General features: G+C 38.8%; 1 protein-coding gene across 2 annotated transcripts in view; it reads right to left on the reverse strand.

Annotated features, from left to right (window-relative positions):
- The window catches only part of atp13a3 (ATPase 13A3), a 46,320-nt gene that overhangs the window by 28,854 nt on the left and 2,565 nt on the right, over positions 1-14,901 (reverse strand). For both annotated transcript variants that reach the window (XM_036586183.1, XM_036586184.1), the window contains exons 2-4: positions 8,732-8,813; positions 2,560-2,656; positions 979-1,152 (exon numbers count right to left, since the gene is read on the reverse strand). In XM_036586183.1, the coding sequence (XP_036442076.1) occupies positions 979-1,152; positions 2,560-2,610 (225 nt within the window). In that variant the 5' untranslated portion in view covers positions 2,611-2,656; positions 8,732-8,813. The remainder of the gene's footprint in view (positions 1-978; positions 1,153-2,559; positions 2,657-8,731; positions 8,814-14,901) is intronic.

Genomic DNA, 14,901 nt, shown 5'->3' on the forward strand with positions numbered 1-14,901 from the left:
TGGATCGAATGAATAATATAATTCATCAAATGTTTAGACAGAGAGGGACTTTTGGGGTTGTGTGTGTTGTACTTGGAAGTGCGGAAGTGCAGCACCCTGACAGTCTGTGGCGGCACATAACAAAAACACAACTGGATGAGTGAGAAATCCGACCGGCTCCCTCTGCATTAAAGCCAGGTTAGGTCAGGAATCACAACACAAATGTTAACAATTTGACCTTTCAACAAAAATCAAACCAACTTGGGAGCCGCAACATTTAGAGCATTCCAGTTCACTTGCCACATCACTTCCATTTGTTTTATTAAAAAAAGATATTGGAAGTAAATTCATTATGGATCATGACAAATACTTTGCTTTAAAAGTACCAAGTCACTTTAAATAACAATAACACAGAGTTACTTAGTCACTTTACAATGTATATTGTCTCTATATTGTGTGTATATTTAATATATTTCTGTTGGTCTTTCTTGTATTTTTACTTATTTACTTTCTGTAGAGTGATTAGCTGAGCCTCACCACAAGCATTTCAATGCATAAATGTCCTGACATGTTGTGCAAATGACAAATAAACTTGAAACTTGAACTCGAAACTTGAGCTCACACAGTGAGAAAATATAAATGCTATATAGAAAAAATCGCTAATCGTTTTATAATCGCATTGCAGCCCTCTGAATCGTAATCGATTAGAATCGTGAGGTACCTAGAGATTCCCACCCCTAATATATATATATATATATATATATATATATATATATATATATCTATCTATCTATCTATCTATCTATCTATCTATCTCTCAATTATATTCAATTCTATTTGGTTCTTAGACCTTATCATACAAACTTGCAAACATACAAGCCAGTGTGCTACAAACATTAGCTCTATTAGAAAGGAAAACAGCCAGTCTCAGTAAAAGTAATAATAACAATACTAATACTACTACTAACAATAATAATTTGTGTGTTGACCAATACATACAGTACTCCGGAGCAGCACCACCTGGGCGTCTCGGACAGTGGTGCGGGTGCAGGTGGCCTTCACGCACCACTCGGGCATCCAGTAGAGCAGCAGAAGCAGAAAGCCTCCTGTGCACAATACCCCCACCGCCACCAGAGCTAGCTTCCAGCGGCACAGCCGATACCCACTCAGCTCCTGCAACACAGACGCAGAAAGCAGATCTAATACATGTGTTCAGTCTTTGCTGCCAGAAAGTTGATTAGCTACTTCAAGAAGACTAAGCATTGCAACTTTCTCATTAACCTACATCAACCTACATCAAAATCGCATCAATTGACTTATTGCTGCCTACTCATAGGAATGATCAGATTATAATCTGTTTTAATAATCTGTTCCTATCCCCAAACCTCCACAGTATGCACCATAAATAAAACATAGAGAAGCTGCACCACCTGCCCTCATAGAAAGTCCACATTAGCACTTGCTTTGCATCCGACAAACAGTATTAAACTGCTAAACTCTAATGGGAATAGGCACCTTGCCACTACTGCCATATGGACTGAGGTCATGTGGGGGACATCAGGCACCACTCTGCATGAGACTATGCCTCAGCCTTATTGATACACTAACATTACTCAAGCAAAGCAGGTAGGGTGCCAGGGCACTAGGTCATCAAGCAACAGTACGTGTAGCACTGAGGCTTTATTTTTAAGCTACATAAGTATGGGGCATTTGGAGATTTGGAGACCTCTCTGGTGGAAATGTGTAATTGCACAACACGTGCAGAAGAACATTTTGTGACTTAAATTATTTCAGGCTTTCCAGGGTGACTCACAGCAGTGCACAGACAACTAATTTTAGTGACTAGTGTGACTGCTAAAAATGCTACTTCTTTCAATTTTAACAAAAAATCTTACATAGTGTAGCTTTACCTACGTATATTTGAGTTTGCAAGACAAATTCAACTTCATGACCATCTGACTACAACCATCATATTGAAAACAGACTGCAAATAAGTCACTATATACTGAAAGTTCTAGGTACAGTAGAGAAAGCAAAACCAGCAACATTTGTTGACTGGAGAACTCCAGACAATTTCAAACCAATGCATTTCAGCACAGGCCTTCATCAGGGTTAAGAGAAAATAAATCCAGTAAGTTTAAATACACAATAAAGCAAGAGCCATTTTATAAAAACCAACACAATAACTTCAGCACACACCCATATATTACCTTCCAATCAGAAACAAAGAGGGTTAGGAGGCCAGCCAATATAAAGCTTAAACGTATGAAGTTGGCTGCCTCTACCTGGTATTTTGTTCCAGCAGGAACATTTGAAAAACAAAAGAGACATTCAAAATTACTGAAGCTTAAAAAGACTAAGGAGGGTCTTGCTTTATTGCGTATTTAAACTATGCTGGATTCATTTTCTCTCAACCCTGATGAAGGCCTGTGTGCCAAAACAAGTATGAAAAGAACTTTAGCTCTCCAGTCAAAAAATGCTGCTGGTTTTACTTTCTCTACAGTTTTACTTTTAACCAAGCACCTTGCTGGACAGTGAAGTACCTCAAACCTGAGTTCTAGGTACAGGCAGGGAGCTTACCATCTCATCCTCCTGCCCCTTATTAACCATCTTCAGTTCCTCCTTCTCCATCCTGCACTCCTGTTCCACCTCCTCTCCGCTGGGCACTGCTGCTTACCTGCAATCACGGATACAGCCACTGAACATTGTTTGCGTGTGATAGAGTTTGTGAAGTGTGGAACGCCTCACAACAGCTGTCATATCATTGTGCTCCACAGACAGGCTCCTGACCTCAGATCACACAGTCATACACAACTTCCCGTCAGTCCCTACGTTGACCTCTACAGCTGTGTGGCATGCTGAGAGCAATTTTGGACAGTTGTTAAAAGATACAAACACAATTCATACATTGGTTCCCACAAAGGCATGTACATATTTCACACTAGGGTCAACACATGGCCATCTACAAGTGTTTTCCCTCACTTACACCAACACACACCAGAGGTGTGAAATCGAGTCACATGACTTGGAATCGGGTCAGATTGGAGTCATGAATTTGATAACTTAGGACTCAACAAGATGAAAAAAGACTTGCGACTCAACTTTGACTTGAACACCAATGACTCAGGCTCGGACTCGGACTTTATGACTCAGAAAGACTCGAGACTCAAAGTGGAAGAAACAGAGAATAATCTCTACATGGTCGGCTACTCTTCACACAAAATGACTCACTTAATGGCATATGCTTAACTAACTATATGTTAACTATATGTTTAACTCCATAGGCTTGAAACAAGCAAAATTCAAAAGAAGCATCAATAAGCCTTCATGATCATTTTGAATTCTACTGTCTGTCATCTGAATTCAATGATCCTGTTCAACTCTAAGGTATTTTTATTGTTTTTTGTTATTGTATTTTATTATTATTATTATTATTATTATTATTATTATTATGTTTCAATAGTACATTTAATCATTGTTTCCATTTTTTTCATGTGTAGCTGTGCTTACTTTTAGTTACAACATTGTTATCCATGTAACATGGACTTACTAATTTGAAAAAATACTTAATAAAAAATTAACATTAATTTAATAATAATTTTCAACAAGCTATCAAAAAAGTCTATATTACCATTACCATGATTTTCGGTGCTCAATGTTGAAATGGAATTTGTATAGGACTTCCCTCTACCGACTCAGGACTCAACTAGAAAACTACTTATACTGATTCGGGACTTCACTTGCGACTCACTTGTTACTTCTAACATAATGACCTGTTCCCACCTCTGAAACACACACACACACACACACACACACACACACAGTAAAAATATTTAACACTGCAGTTTGAGTTGGGGTTAGTGAAACAGAGAAGATAAGATAACAAATATGTGATGACTTGGTGCTGCATGGCCTTGCAGTTTTCTTGATCAGGAATGGGAATATGACCTCAGCAGCCTGTGTGCTCAGCCTCTCATCTTATAAGCTAGCTTCACATTAAAAGACAAGACAGAAGAGAGGGGAACATCCTGCTGATAAAAGTCCAGCGACTTTAAACCCTCTTACTGTTTAGTCAAAACAGATACCACTGTTCTATGGTTCTGTTGTGTTGCCTTCCCATTTTAACATTTTTGACCAACTAATTTCAAAAGAGGCATACGAAAGTTATACGTTTTGTAGTAACAACAAGGTTCAACAGCAAACGCATTCACACTGGCATAAATACAATGTTGCCAATTTCTCATATAGCCATTAAAGTACAGCAGGTGTTCATTCCAAACCACAACACCCACCCATAATGACCAAGCCCAGCAAATGGTAGCTGCTGCCTCCTTGTCACTGGAGGAGCTGAATGCCAGAGCTGCAGGACAGGGCAGCTGAATCATACCGAGGTACCCCACACAGACTCTTTGTGAACACACAATGTGACCACAGTGTTCAGTGGTCATGAAAACACCCAATAAAATAACTGGTATTATAGACTCAGGAAGTGATCCATCCTTTATTTATGATGTTGTTGTTTCGGTTAATGATGACTCAGATGTACTTAAGAAGCTGCCATAAGAAGGAGGCATGTCAATACTGAAATCTTGAGCACTGTGCTCCAAATATATTGGATACTGATCCAATATATTTCCTATAAAAATGAATAAGCTTTAAAATGGTCCATTTTCAGTTGAAGCACTTCACATAAGATGAGCATCTAAAACAAATTTACCATGCTCAAAGTGCTCAAACACCAACACCCTACAGCAAGACATGCACCGCTAAGAACATCACACAACGTTATTAAGTGCTAATGCACAAGTGCACAATGTGATTAAGTTCAGGCTAAATTTGTTACAGCACTGGATCAGATTCATTCTTTTTTTACACCCTCCAAAAGCGAGCCAGCATTTTCTGCTAATATCAGCCCGATACTGGTTCTCATACAAATATGCGATCACTACCATACATACATAGCACAACCCCATTTCTTTATATGCGATACTGATCCTGAAATGTTGAGCATCAGCTGAAACCAATATAAATTTGAAATTGAAGCATTTTACTTAGATGGTCAAGTACCATGCTCAAATAAACTCAACACAGCATGACATATACACAACATATATCTACTCGTTCTGTTCTTAAAGGGGAATTCTACTGATTCTTCAAAATTTCTGCATAATTCAATCATTGTAATGTAAGCAAAGTCATTCACTGAACTTCAAAGTGAAACAGTTATTTGTAGAGAAACTTACGAGTAAAAATTGTTCACAATTGTGTTGATTGGAATCAGGTGCCATTCGTATTGTGCTTCAAAATGACCAGTAAACCTACATGTGAATTCCGAGTTTTTATATGTAATTTTGAGGATAGTAAAATAGTTGCAAATCTGGAAACAAATGTTTTCTTTGGGAACCGTTTTGCCCTACGACACCCTGTATGTGCTTCTCTAGCACACAAAGAATAAAAAAAACAGTATAATTCAGGTCAAAAACATCTCATAACTACCGTACAACAACGTCTCAGACATCAGGCGTATGTATTCATAACCATTTTTTATAATATTTTTCTGTGATGCATCAAATGTTTGTCAAATTAGTACGTTTTCTAGAAGGGAACATTTCACATTAAACCAATCAGAACTGGAAAAAAAACTAAGAATTCCCCTTTATATTTAGGCTACATGAGGCTACAGTTACTACATGACCTACTTCACTTTACGTTATGTGGTGCTACAAACAAGTCAGTGATACTTCAGGCTAGATTTGTAACAGAATCAGATTGGACTCTTTTTCCAATGATATTCGATCCAGCGTTTTCTTCTGGTATTAGCCTGATAACGGTACTTGGTATTACCTCACTGACATTGCTAAAAGACAAACTTTGTTCACAGTTACTTCCTGCTTGGTAGTATTTCACTGCCTGCCACGAATCAACTGCCTAATTATCCAGTCTATCTAACAGAGGTCTGCTTAATTGAAATTGGCTTGAAACGCAATAAAACTGTTTTTCTCTTTCCCTTGTCAGTGCTAATGCACATACTGCTAAAATCTGCAGAACAACGGACTGCATTTGGCAAAATATTTCTGGTTAAATCCCACAACGGGAGTCGGAGAAGCTCTTTCCAAGTTGCCCTTTGTGTGTGTGCGTGCCGTCCTCTAAAGAATGTCCAACCTTAAGACAGAGCCTGCGTGTGACTGTGAGTGAGTAAAGACTGTGAGCTAGTCGAGAAGACAGAGAAGCAAAAAAACAGAAAGAAAAGGGTGCTGAAAAAAAAGAAAGGCAGTTGAGGTTCCTGGCAGGGCATGGTGCCCATCCGCCTCAACAATAGGGCAGCAGGGAGGCAGCATGGCGGCAGTGCGGCCCTGCTCCCTGCACTCTGCCTCTGGCCCTGATCTTATCTGGCCCCTGCACCCGCACAACACACCACGGAAAGGGGAAATTTAGCTTAGACCGTGCCCTTCCTACTATTTTAAACTAGTCGACCAGGCACAGCACAGCCACGTTCCAGTGTCATGCACAATTTATATGAATATTGAGAAGAGTTGACCTGCATGCTCCAGACATTTTTTCCCACTCCTTTGTCATGTAGTACTGGATGAATGCAAGGAAATAAAGCAATTGTACATTTGCAAAGTTGCTTGCTAGTGATTCCACAAAGAAGGCAGTATTTAAAACCCTCCATGTTTGACTTCTAAAAGCATTTTAATAGTAATGTGCAGTTCCTATAAAATGGAATACAATGAAATCCACAGACGTAAGTAGTAGAAATGAACAGTATACTCAGATTACAAGTGCATGTTCCTTTCAATACAAAACAAGCAACTAATTATCAGTGGAGTATCAGCAATATTTTCACAGATGCTGGTAAGTCTAGGGACATCAATATCAGCTGATACTACCGCTCAGGCCCTAGCTAAAATGCAGATTTATGGCTTTAAATACCTCTTGACTTTGTGAAGGCTATGCACAAAGACATCAAGAGATGCTGGGGATCTTCCTTGGTGTCGCTCTGGCAGGTCTGTATTGCAGTCGTTCCCAGCAGCTTCAAGGGCTTTATCGGATTTAGATCAGATGACTGACCTGAACGAGAACAGCCGACTGCTCGGCTGTGTGCAACCCCTTAATTGCCAGAGCAGTGTGTTTTGGGTCATTGTCCTTCGGCATGATTATGTTTTGAAGGATCTTGCAGAATCTGAGCAGACAAGATCTTCCTGTAGACATCAAGACTCATACTGTTGCTACAATCAGCAGTCATGCCACCACTGAAGATAAATGACCTGGTTCCAGTGGCACAAATACAGACACAAATCATAACAATCCGCCCATGTTTCACTAATGAAGTGATCTGCATTGGATCATCTGCAGTTACTTTTTTCCATTCATCTCATTGGAACAAATTTTTGTCTCATCTGCCCCTTCAAGCTTGTTCCAGTACTGAACAGGCTCCTTTAAATACTACTCAGCATGCTACAAATAGACAGCTCCATTCTTGGGACTTGGTGGTTTGCTTCTTGTGGTGTACTATCTGAGGTTCAGCTACTGCAGTTTTCTTCAGTCTTTGCCACATCATGGCCTAAATATACCATGCTGTGCTCTAAATCTGTTAGATCATTGTTCAAGGTTCAAGATGCATACTACATCTAGAACAACACTAAATCCATGTGGTCATTTGTTGCTGGTGAGATCATCTTTCTTCTTAATCATGACACACATGACTGCTTGTTGTACCTCCACAGACTGTTCTGTTCTATCCTTATGTTGTTCTACACCACAAATGGATATCAAAGGATAAATGAACTCTGAATACCTGCCTGACAAGAAAACTGCTTTAGACTCTACGAATACATTTGGTTCTCTAGAACGCATGTTTGAAAATAATTCCAAACTAAAACTGACAGTCTTTCCCTTGACTGAAAAACAACAAAACACATCCATACACTTTTGGAGCTCATTGTAAATGGAAGTCTGCTGGTATCTGAGGAAGTGGAAATGTGGTAAGGAATGTTAATTCCTTCCCTTAAGTTCCCAATTTTCTGATAACTGTCAGTAATTTCAGTTCTCCACTTAATACCGGCCTCCCTAACCCAACAATTCAAAATGAAAAGCCTCTATGGAGATCTGCTAGAGGGGAGAGGGGGAAAGAGAACATTTTAAAAGTCTCACATTCACAACAGTACAATTAGAGCAAAACAGAAGTTTTGCTGAAGTGACCTAAAACGCCATATAGCCTTAGTGGAGTCCTGTAATATCTTCTCACATCTGCCTTAATGCACCACTTGTGCTTGCAGTATGCACCTAAAATCTCTTCTTGTCCAAGAGCAGGACACACCAGCTACTCCTGCGACAAGCATCACATATTGGCTACGGTTTCTGCCATCCATTCCAAGTGTGCTTGACCAACCAATCATGTTTCATATAGGAAGCAAGGACAAAAGGATATTGTGAGGATGACCCAAATTATAATGAAAGAAATTAATTTCTATTCAAACACTGTTACTGCATGCTGTGCAAGTCCTAACCATGACTGGTACCTCAGTCAGACAACAGAAACATATTTCATATTTAATTTCTTTTCGTTTGAAAAGAAGCTTTTTAAAATACTGGACTTACGGCTTTAACTTCACACTTTTTTCCAACATCATCTTTCACCATGTCCATCCTGAAGCCAGGAGCGACAAAGCACGTCGGAAAATAGTGGAGTTGAGCTTTAACAGTGTTTTAATATAAAGGCATACATGTACAGAGTTAAATGTAGTCTCACCTTAGAACCTTGGGCACTAGGGCCCGAGGCAGCCCCTTCCTCTGGAAGAGCTCACACGCTCTCACGATACAGACCTGGACCCCTGCAAGACATATAAAGAGAAAGCTTTATTACAAACCACAAATCAGACTCTGAGTTTTTTGTAATCTTCACCTCCATAGGCTGCACAACAAGATTGCCTTAAACCCTGTGAATAAGCTTTCATATTTACAATGTCTTAATTACCGGTTGCTAATGAACGAAAGCAATGACTGATGATTAACAGGACACATTCTTGGAAAGAGGTCTGCGTTTCCCCGAGTCTCACACTCTGACAGATCTATTCGGCAGCCCATGACAACGAGAAATGTAGATTTTTAAACAAATACTCAGTCGCAGATTATACTAATATAACTGGAGGATTTTCAGGATTTTCAAGAAAGACCTAGCCTAAAATGAACTTTACCACACAGTAAAGTAAATGAGTAGGTTATTTATTTGTAACTGTTAAAATTATCTTAAGTGTAAGTTCTGTATCACAATCACCACTGCAATGCATCCCAAAGATGGTGCTAAATCACTCCAAAGAACACAATTCCACTGAATTCTAATGACCCAACGCTTGGCATTAGGCATGGTGACCTTAGGTTAATGTGTGGTATATACAGTGCTGTACAAAAGTCTTCGGCATCTGGAAAATTGATATGTAAAGCTATTTATCTGGGAAGTAAATAAAAAAGCTGTTACACAAATAAACAAAAACATTCAATTTGCATGCAAGTTTGTTAGCTTAAGGCACTCCCTTTTCAAATTAAACCAAGCAGGCCTAAAACAATGCATTTCCCACAATCTCTCCATTTATGTCAGAAAAGAATACTGAGTAAAAGCTAACAACCCAAGTGAAAGCAAACATAGGAAGCACAAATAAGCTATCAAGCTAGCTCTTCTGTCTTTCTGTCTATCGTCCAACCGTTAATTCATTCGTTTGTTCATCCTTTCATCCAACCAGTCATGCAAGCATTTTTTGACTGTTCGTTCTTCTGGCCAAGCCAGCAATGTAACTGCATTCCCTGAATGCCTATCCAGCAGAGCCACAGTGGGGACACATTGGGGTAGTCTAAAACACCATCTACGTATGTAGAGCCGGTTTCACTCATTTCAACCTGCTCGCCCTATTGTGTTTAGCTCTGCTTTAGCAACATAGCACTGCCCTTCAGAATCTTAGAAACTTTTTTTTTATTATTTTTTTCCCATATTTAAAAAAAAATATTTTAATATTTAAATGTGTTCCCTGGGACCACTTCGAAACATCTCCTCAAGAAAGGCAAGATATGCAGTTACCTGACTGGATTAATCAGTCTTTCATTAAATTAAAAGAGGTGTGCTGTTGATTTGACAAAAATAGAGATACAACGTTTTGTCCCAACAGCAATGATATACATATTACACATAGCATTCCATGGCCAGGCTCAGACTACACTGTCTACTGCTATGCAGCCAAGGGACCCAAACCATAATTCATGTCCATTCAAGTGTGCCAGAGGCATGAGGTTCAAACCAAATAACAGGCCTCACCTTCTAAAACCACTCTTCAACATCAAAAGTCAATAACATAAGCCTCTGAGGATGTGCTCTTTTTCGGGATATTCAACCTAACCTCGGATAAGACTGAGAATTACTTTGCACAATTTGTAGATAAAACACGTCTGGATAGAGAATAACTTCCATCTAAATTCTAGAGAGAAATTCAGGTTGTAATGTGAAATCCCAGAACAATAGCACAGATTCCAGTATGTCCTACTGTCTGTGCTAAGAGCGACTGGCAACACAGGCAGACGTTTAAGATCATGTGAGCTGATGTTAAAGAACACAGAAGAGGGGATGGAATGCAAGATCCACATGCTCAATTTAGGAAGTCAGACACCATTGCAAGAGCCAAAACTAGATCGTTGCACAAGGCAGTTTCAAAACAGCTTACACATCCATGCTATATCCCTCTGAGCATTCAATACCAGCAGGTTCAGCAGTTTGACAGACTCGGTTTCAGTTTCCAGAAAAAAAGGGAGCGCTACAAAAGCAGGTTTAGGAAATCACATTTACCAGAAAGAATGCAAGGACTAGACAGGTTGTTTGATCATAGGCTACACATGCATGGTGTGGCTCTAAGCAGAAACCAGCCGTTTCAGCACTTTGACAGACCCTGTCTCCAATTTCCAGAAAAAAGGACACCCCACCTCTCGGCACAACCCCTTCCTGCAACAGGGGCACCACAATTGTTAATAATAAGCAATGACCTAATGACTGCAGTAATAATTCATGGAAGCTTTCGTAGGAACAAATGTTTTGTTGCAATGGTGCTTTATGCTCAAAATGCTTTCTTTATCACTTCCCCTCCTAATCGCAGTCCATTAGAACAAGGCCTTTTGTTTAGGGCAGCAGTGATACAGAGCTGTGTTCAGCCCAAAACTGTGGCTTCACTCCTGTACTCCTGGCTGATCACCTATGTCTGTACTTCTCGTCCAACGTTAAGCATTTGAGTGGTTCTAGGCATGTTTCTCCATGTGGAACTGGAAAGTTGTAGAATACTTGTAACAGATGTGTGTGTTTAAAACAATCACTCTATTACAGCTGAAAAAGACTGGTTTTCCCAGGGAGTGTGCCTTTAAGTTAAAGTAAAACATAATAAATAAATAAATAAATCAATAAACAAAAATAAATAAATAAATACTGAATTAATGTCATGTTATTATTTAAGGAATTTATTTTTTCTTCCTCTTCTGTCTTCTACCTATGTTCCTACAGTGATTGACAGATAAATAAGACTTGGTGTGGAGGTCACATCTTAATCACTATTTTAATTTCTTTTAACCCTTTATTTTAGTTGTTATTGTCTTTTAATTTTAGTTGTTATTGTCTTTTAATTTATTATATTACTGTATGTACTTTGTACTTTCTTTTAATTAACTCATTGCACTTTATCTTAGCACTACTTCAGTTTCTTTTTTATCCCTTATTTTATTTTTAATCTTTAGCTCCTGAATTTGATTTTTGACAAATAAATGTTTCTCCTAAGCTTTATTAACTCTTTGGAGGTTTTTTAAAAAGTTTGCAAGCAGAGGCATTCCAAGGATTGATTAACAGCTTAGAGGCTGTCATTACTTCAAAGTAAGATTTTATTTGGTTGCTGCTGCTATTTAACAGTTGACAGCGGTAACTTTGGTGGTCTTCCTCACTTTGGGTGCTGAAAATGAGTATAATCACAATTGCATTTCTTACTTCTTATGTCTTTGCAACAATCTTTGCAAAAGCCCTTCTGATGTACTAGATCTCAGAAACGCCATAAGCTGTTTTATTATCTAAATGCTTTTAGTTTTTCTGTTTGTGTAAAGCACGGTGGCAATTCAAAGTGTATGAAAGGTGCAATACAAATAAACTTGCCTTGCACTACATTAAAAACTGTATTTGTTTTTCGTCTGAAATAGGGTTTTAGCTGTGTATTTCTAACTGCATGTTAGTAGAGTGTTTAAGCAGTTTAAGCACAACAGCTTACTTTTAGATAGATACTCTTCTTGCCTTTTCTATAAATAAGTACCCTATTACTGAGACATTAAATTTATCCCCAATAAACAACAAGAATAACCTTGAAATAAGTAGCCTCACACTACTCAAACTACTCAAAAGAGCTACACACAGCTACAAATGCGTACCCTTCAAAAAATCTCCAGCATCTCAAAACTGGCTCAGTCTTTAACCTGCTTAGGAGAGCAATACATTAATAGTATTACACATCAATTTTAAATGAACCTTGGTACTTTCAAAGACATATCAATTTCCTTGAATAAGGACTAAAAGAGCACTCAGCTCTTTTGTGCTCAAAACACCCACATGCCAGAGAGGAATTTAGGATTTAAAAGCTCTAAATAAACGATATGTGCTAATATTTTTACATGCACATACTTAAATACGGACTTTATGATCACCAAGGTAATACTGAATAATGTATTGCTCTATAATTTCTTTCATGAATCAGAAAAAAAAACCTTATAGTAAGCGGTATTTCATTCAGTGACATGCCCCCAGGACACCACTGTGAACTTGACAAAGCTGCACCAATATTGTGAAACACAAAGCAGCAAATGACGCCTACTTTTGGAGTCGGAAAGCACTGAAGAGAAAAGTCACACAATATTTATGACCAATGCAAATAAAATGCAAAGCACTTGTTCTTATACAACTATGAGTTACCTAAAGCCAAAAAGGCAAAACCCTATCTTCAGTCATATTCTTCTCTCATTGAGCAATGAGGCTTCAGGCTCTATTCCGCAGATCCAGTATAGATTCAATAGTCTCATTCATACCACCAAAGATAGTGTCCCTTGCTGGGATTCAGAAATACGTGAGCCTTTTGCCAAGTATTTTGTTTATCTGATTTTTGCACAGTCCACATAAGGCTCCTAATCAGATTGTGCCAGTAAATTTGGTCAAGAATGTGTGATTAAAGTAGTTGGGTGGCTGCAGAGAGAAATAAAAAGGCATCTTTTCAATTTCAAACGAACCACCATCACAGGCGACCACTCAAAATCACTTAATATGAAGTTCAGGTACTATCAATACTGATGATATCCATGATATTAAAACCTGACAGGTTTTAACATCTCCACTGTGCATCAACACCAAAACTATGGCGGTCAGCCCAAATTTATGAGGCCAGCTGTAGATAAAAAGAAAAAGAAAAACCAACATCAAACCGACATTGCTTACCGTTAAAATGAGGGTTGTTCTGTTCTGTCTCTTACAAAAGATCCTTGACAAATCAAGTCTTTCAAAACTCTCATACAACAGGCTACACTAATGCTTATAGTAGGTGGACATGGTAGTGGCCCATCAAAAATGTGACTGATGGAAGACGGAGAGAGTGAATGTATTCCTCAGCAGCACAGAGGCGTGTCTATCAAGAAGGAACAGTTAGAGTGTGGTCCTCTGGTAAGAAGAAATAAACAAAAAAGATCAAATACAAAATGCAGACCTAAGTCAGGCCACATGATCTTGGATTAGCAGCTCCATGGGAACTACAGCCTGGGAAAAACTGCTGATCGACCGCGAAGAGATTACGCTATAGTTTTACATAACCTTGACTGTCTCAGGCTTTTCTCTGCTCAATGTACTTTGCGAACAGGAGTGTCTTACTGATAAAATGTGAAAGTGAATGGAGGTGTGGTTTATCACACTACGACTATAAAATGGTGAAATACAGAAAACGTGACAGGAAATGACAGTCTAAAAACTAGATGAGCAGCTGCAAATTAGGCCTTTATGATCACTGATTATTTCACAGAAATAAACAGGAAGCATTTAAAGCATTCCCTTAACATACTATTGCTCCTATTGCCGTCAATCGTTTATAAATGTCCACACAGAGTTTCAAAACAATCTCTTTTTCTTAAAGAGCTCAGGTTCAAAGTTGCTCTCTCGGCTGTAATCCGAGGTTACTGGTTCACACCTTAGTCCCAAATTTCACATTTGTTACTATTTTAAATCCATGGTACTTCATCACATCGCCCATGAGGGGAGTGGGTTTATCTTGGACTTGTTGGAGGTAAACCGCGTACGAATGACTAGAAAGGCCCCGCTCTTTGCAATCCTGCCTCGGTTGTTCAAGGCAAACACTCCCGACATTGCTCGAGGGACTTGCACCATGTCAGGACATTTCTCACCCCTGTAACGATTCAACATTGGCAGACTTTCTGTCATAAACTAATGCCTTCAACCAAGCCTGTGAAAAGTAAGCTTGACTTTGCCTCAAAGCACTTGGGTATACAAGTGTAACACTTCTCTGGCAACCTTTAAAATTCCAAGTTGCACATGTCACCCAAGCCTGGAGACAAAGGTGTGGAAGGTTCTGAGTAAATTACTGAACTTGTATGTAAAGGCATGTCCATCAGGTTTGGAGGTCAAGACTCAAAGATTTTAATATTTTTGCTAGATAAGGTAAAGATAATCCACCTAGATAAAAGGAAAAATGCATTATATGAGCTCTTTAGATTTCATGTCTTGATGGAGCCTGATTTGTAGCGTTAAAGAATTCTGTTTAATAGAACTTACAAGGCACATCTGAGTATTTCACACAGTTGCAGTTGAGTGTCATGTAAATGAAAACACATATCAACTGAACACTCTAACAGATCCCAAGA

This window comes from Colossoma macropomum, unplaced genomic scaffold, assembly GCF_904425465.1.
Source record: "Colossoma macropomum unplaced genomic scaffold, Colossoma_macropomum, whole genome shotgun sequence".
Classification (NCBI taxonomy): domain Eukaryota; kingdom Metazoa; phylum Chordata; class Actinopteri; order Characiformes; family Serrasalmidae; genus Colossoma; species Colossoma macropomum.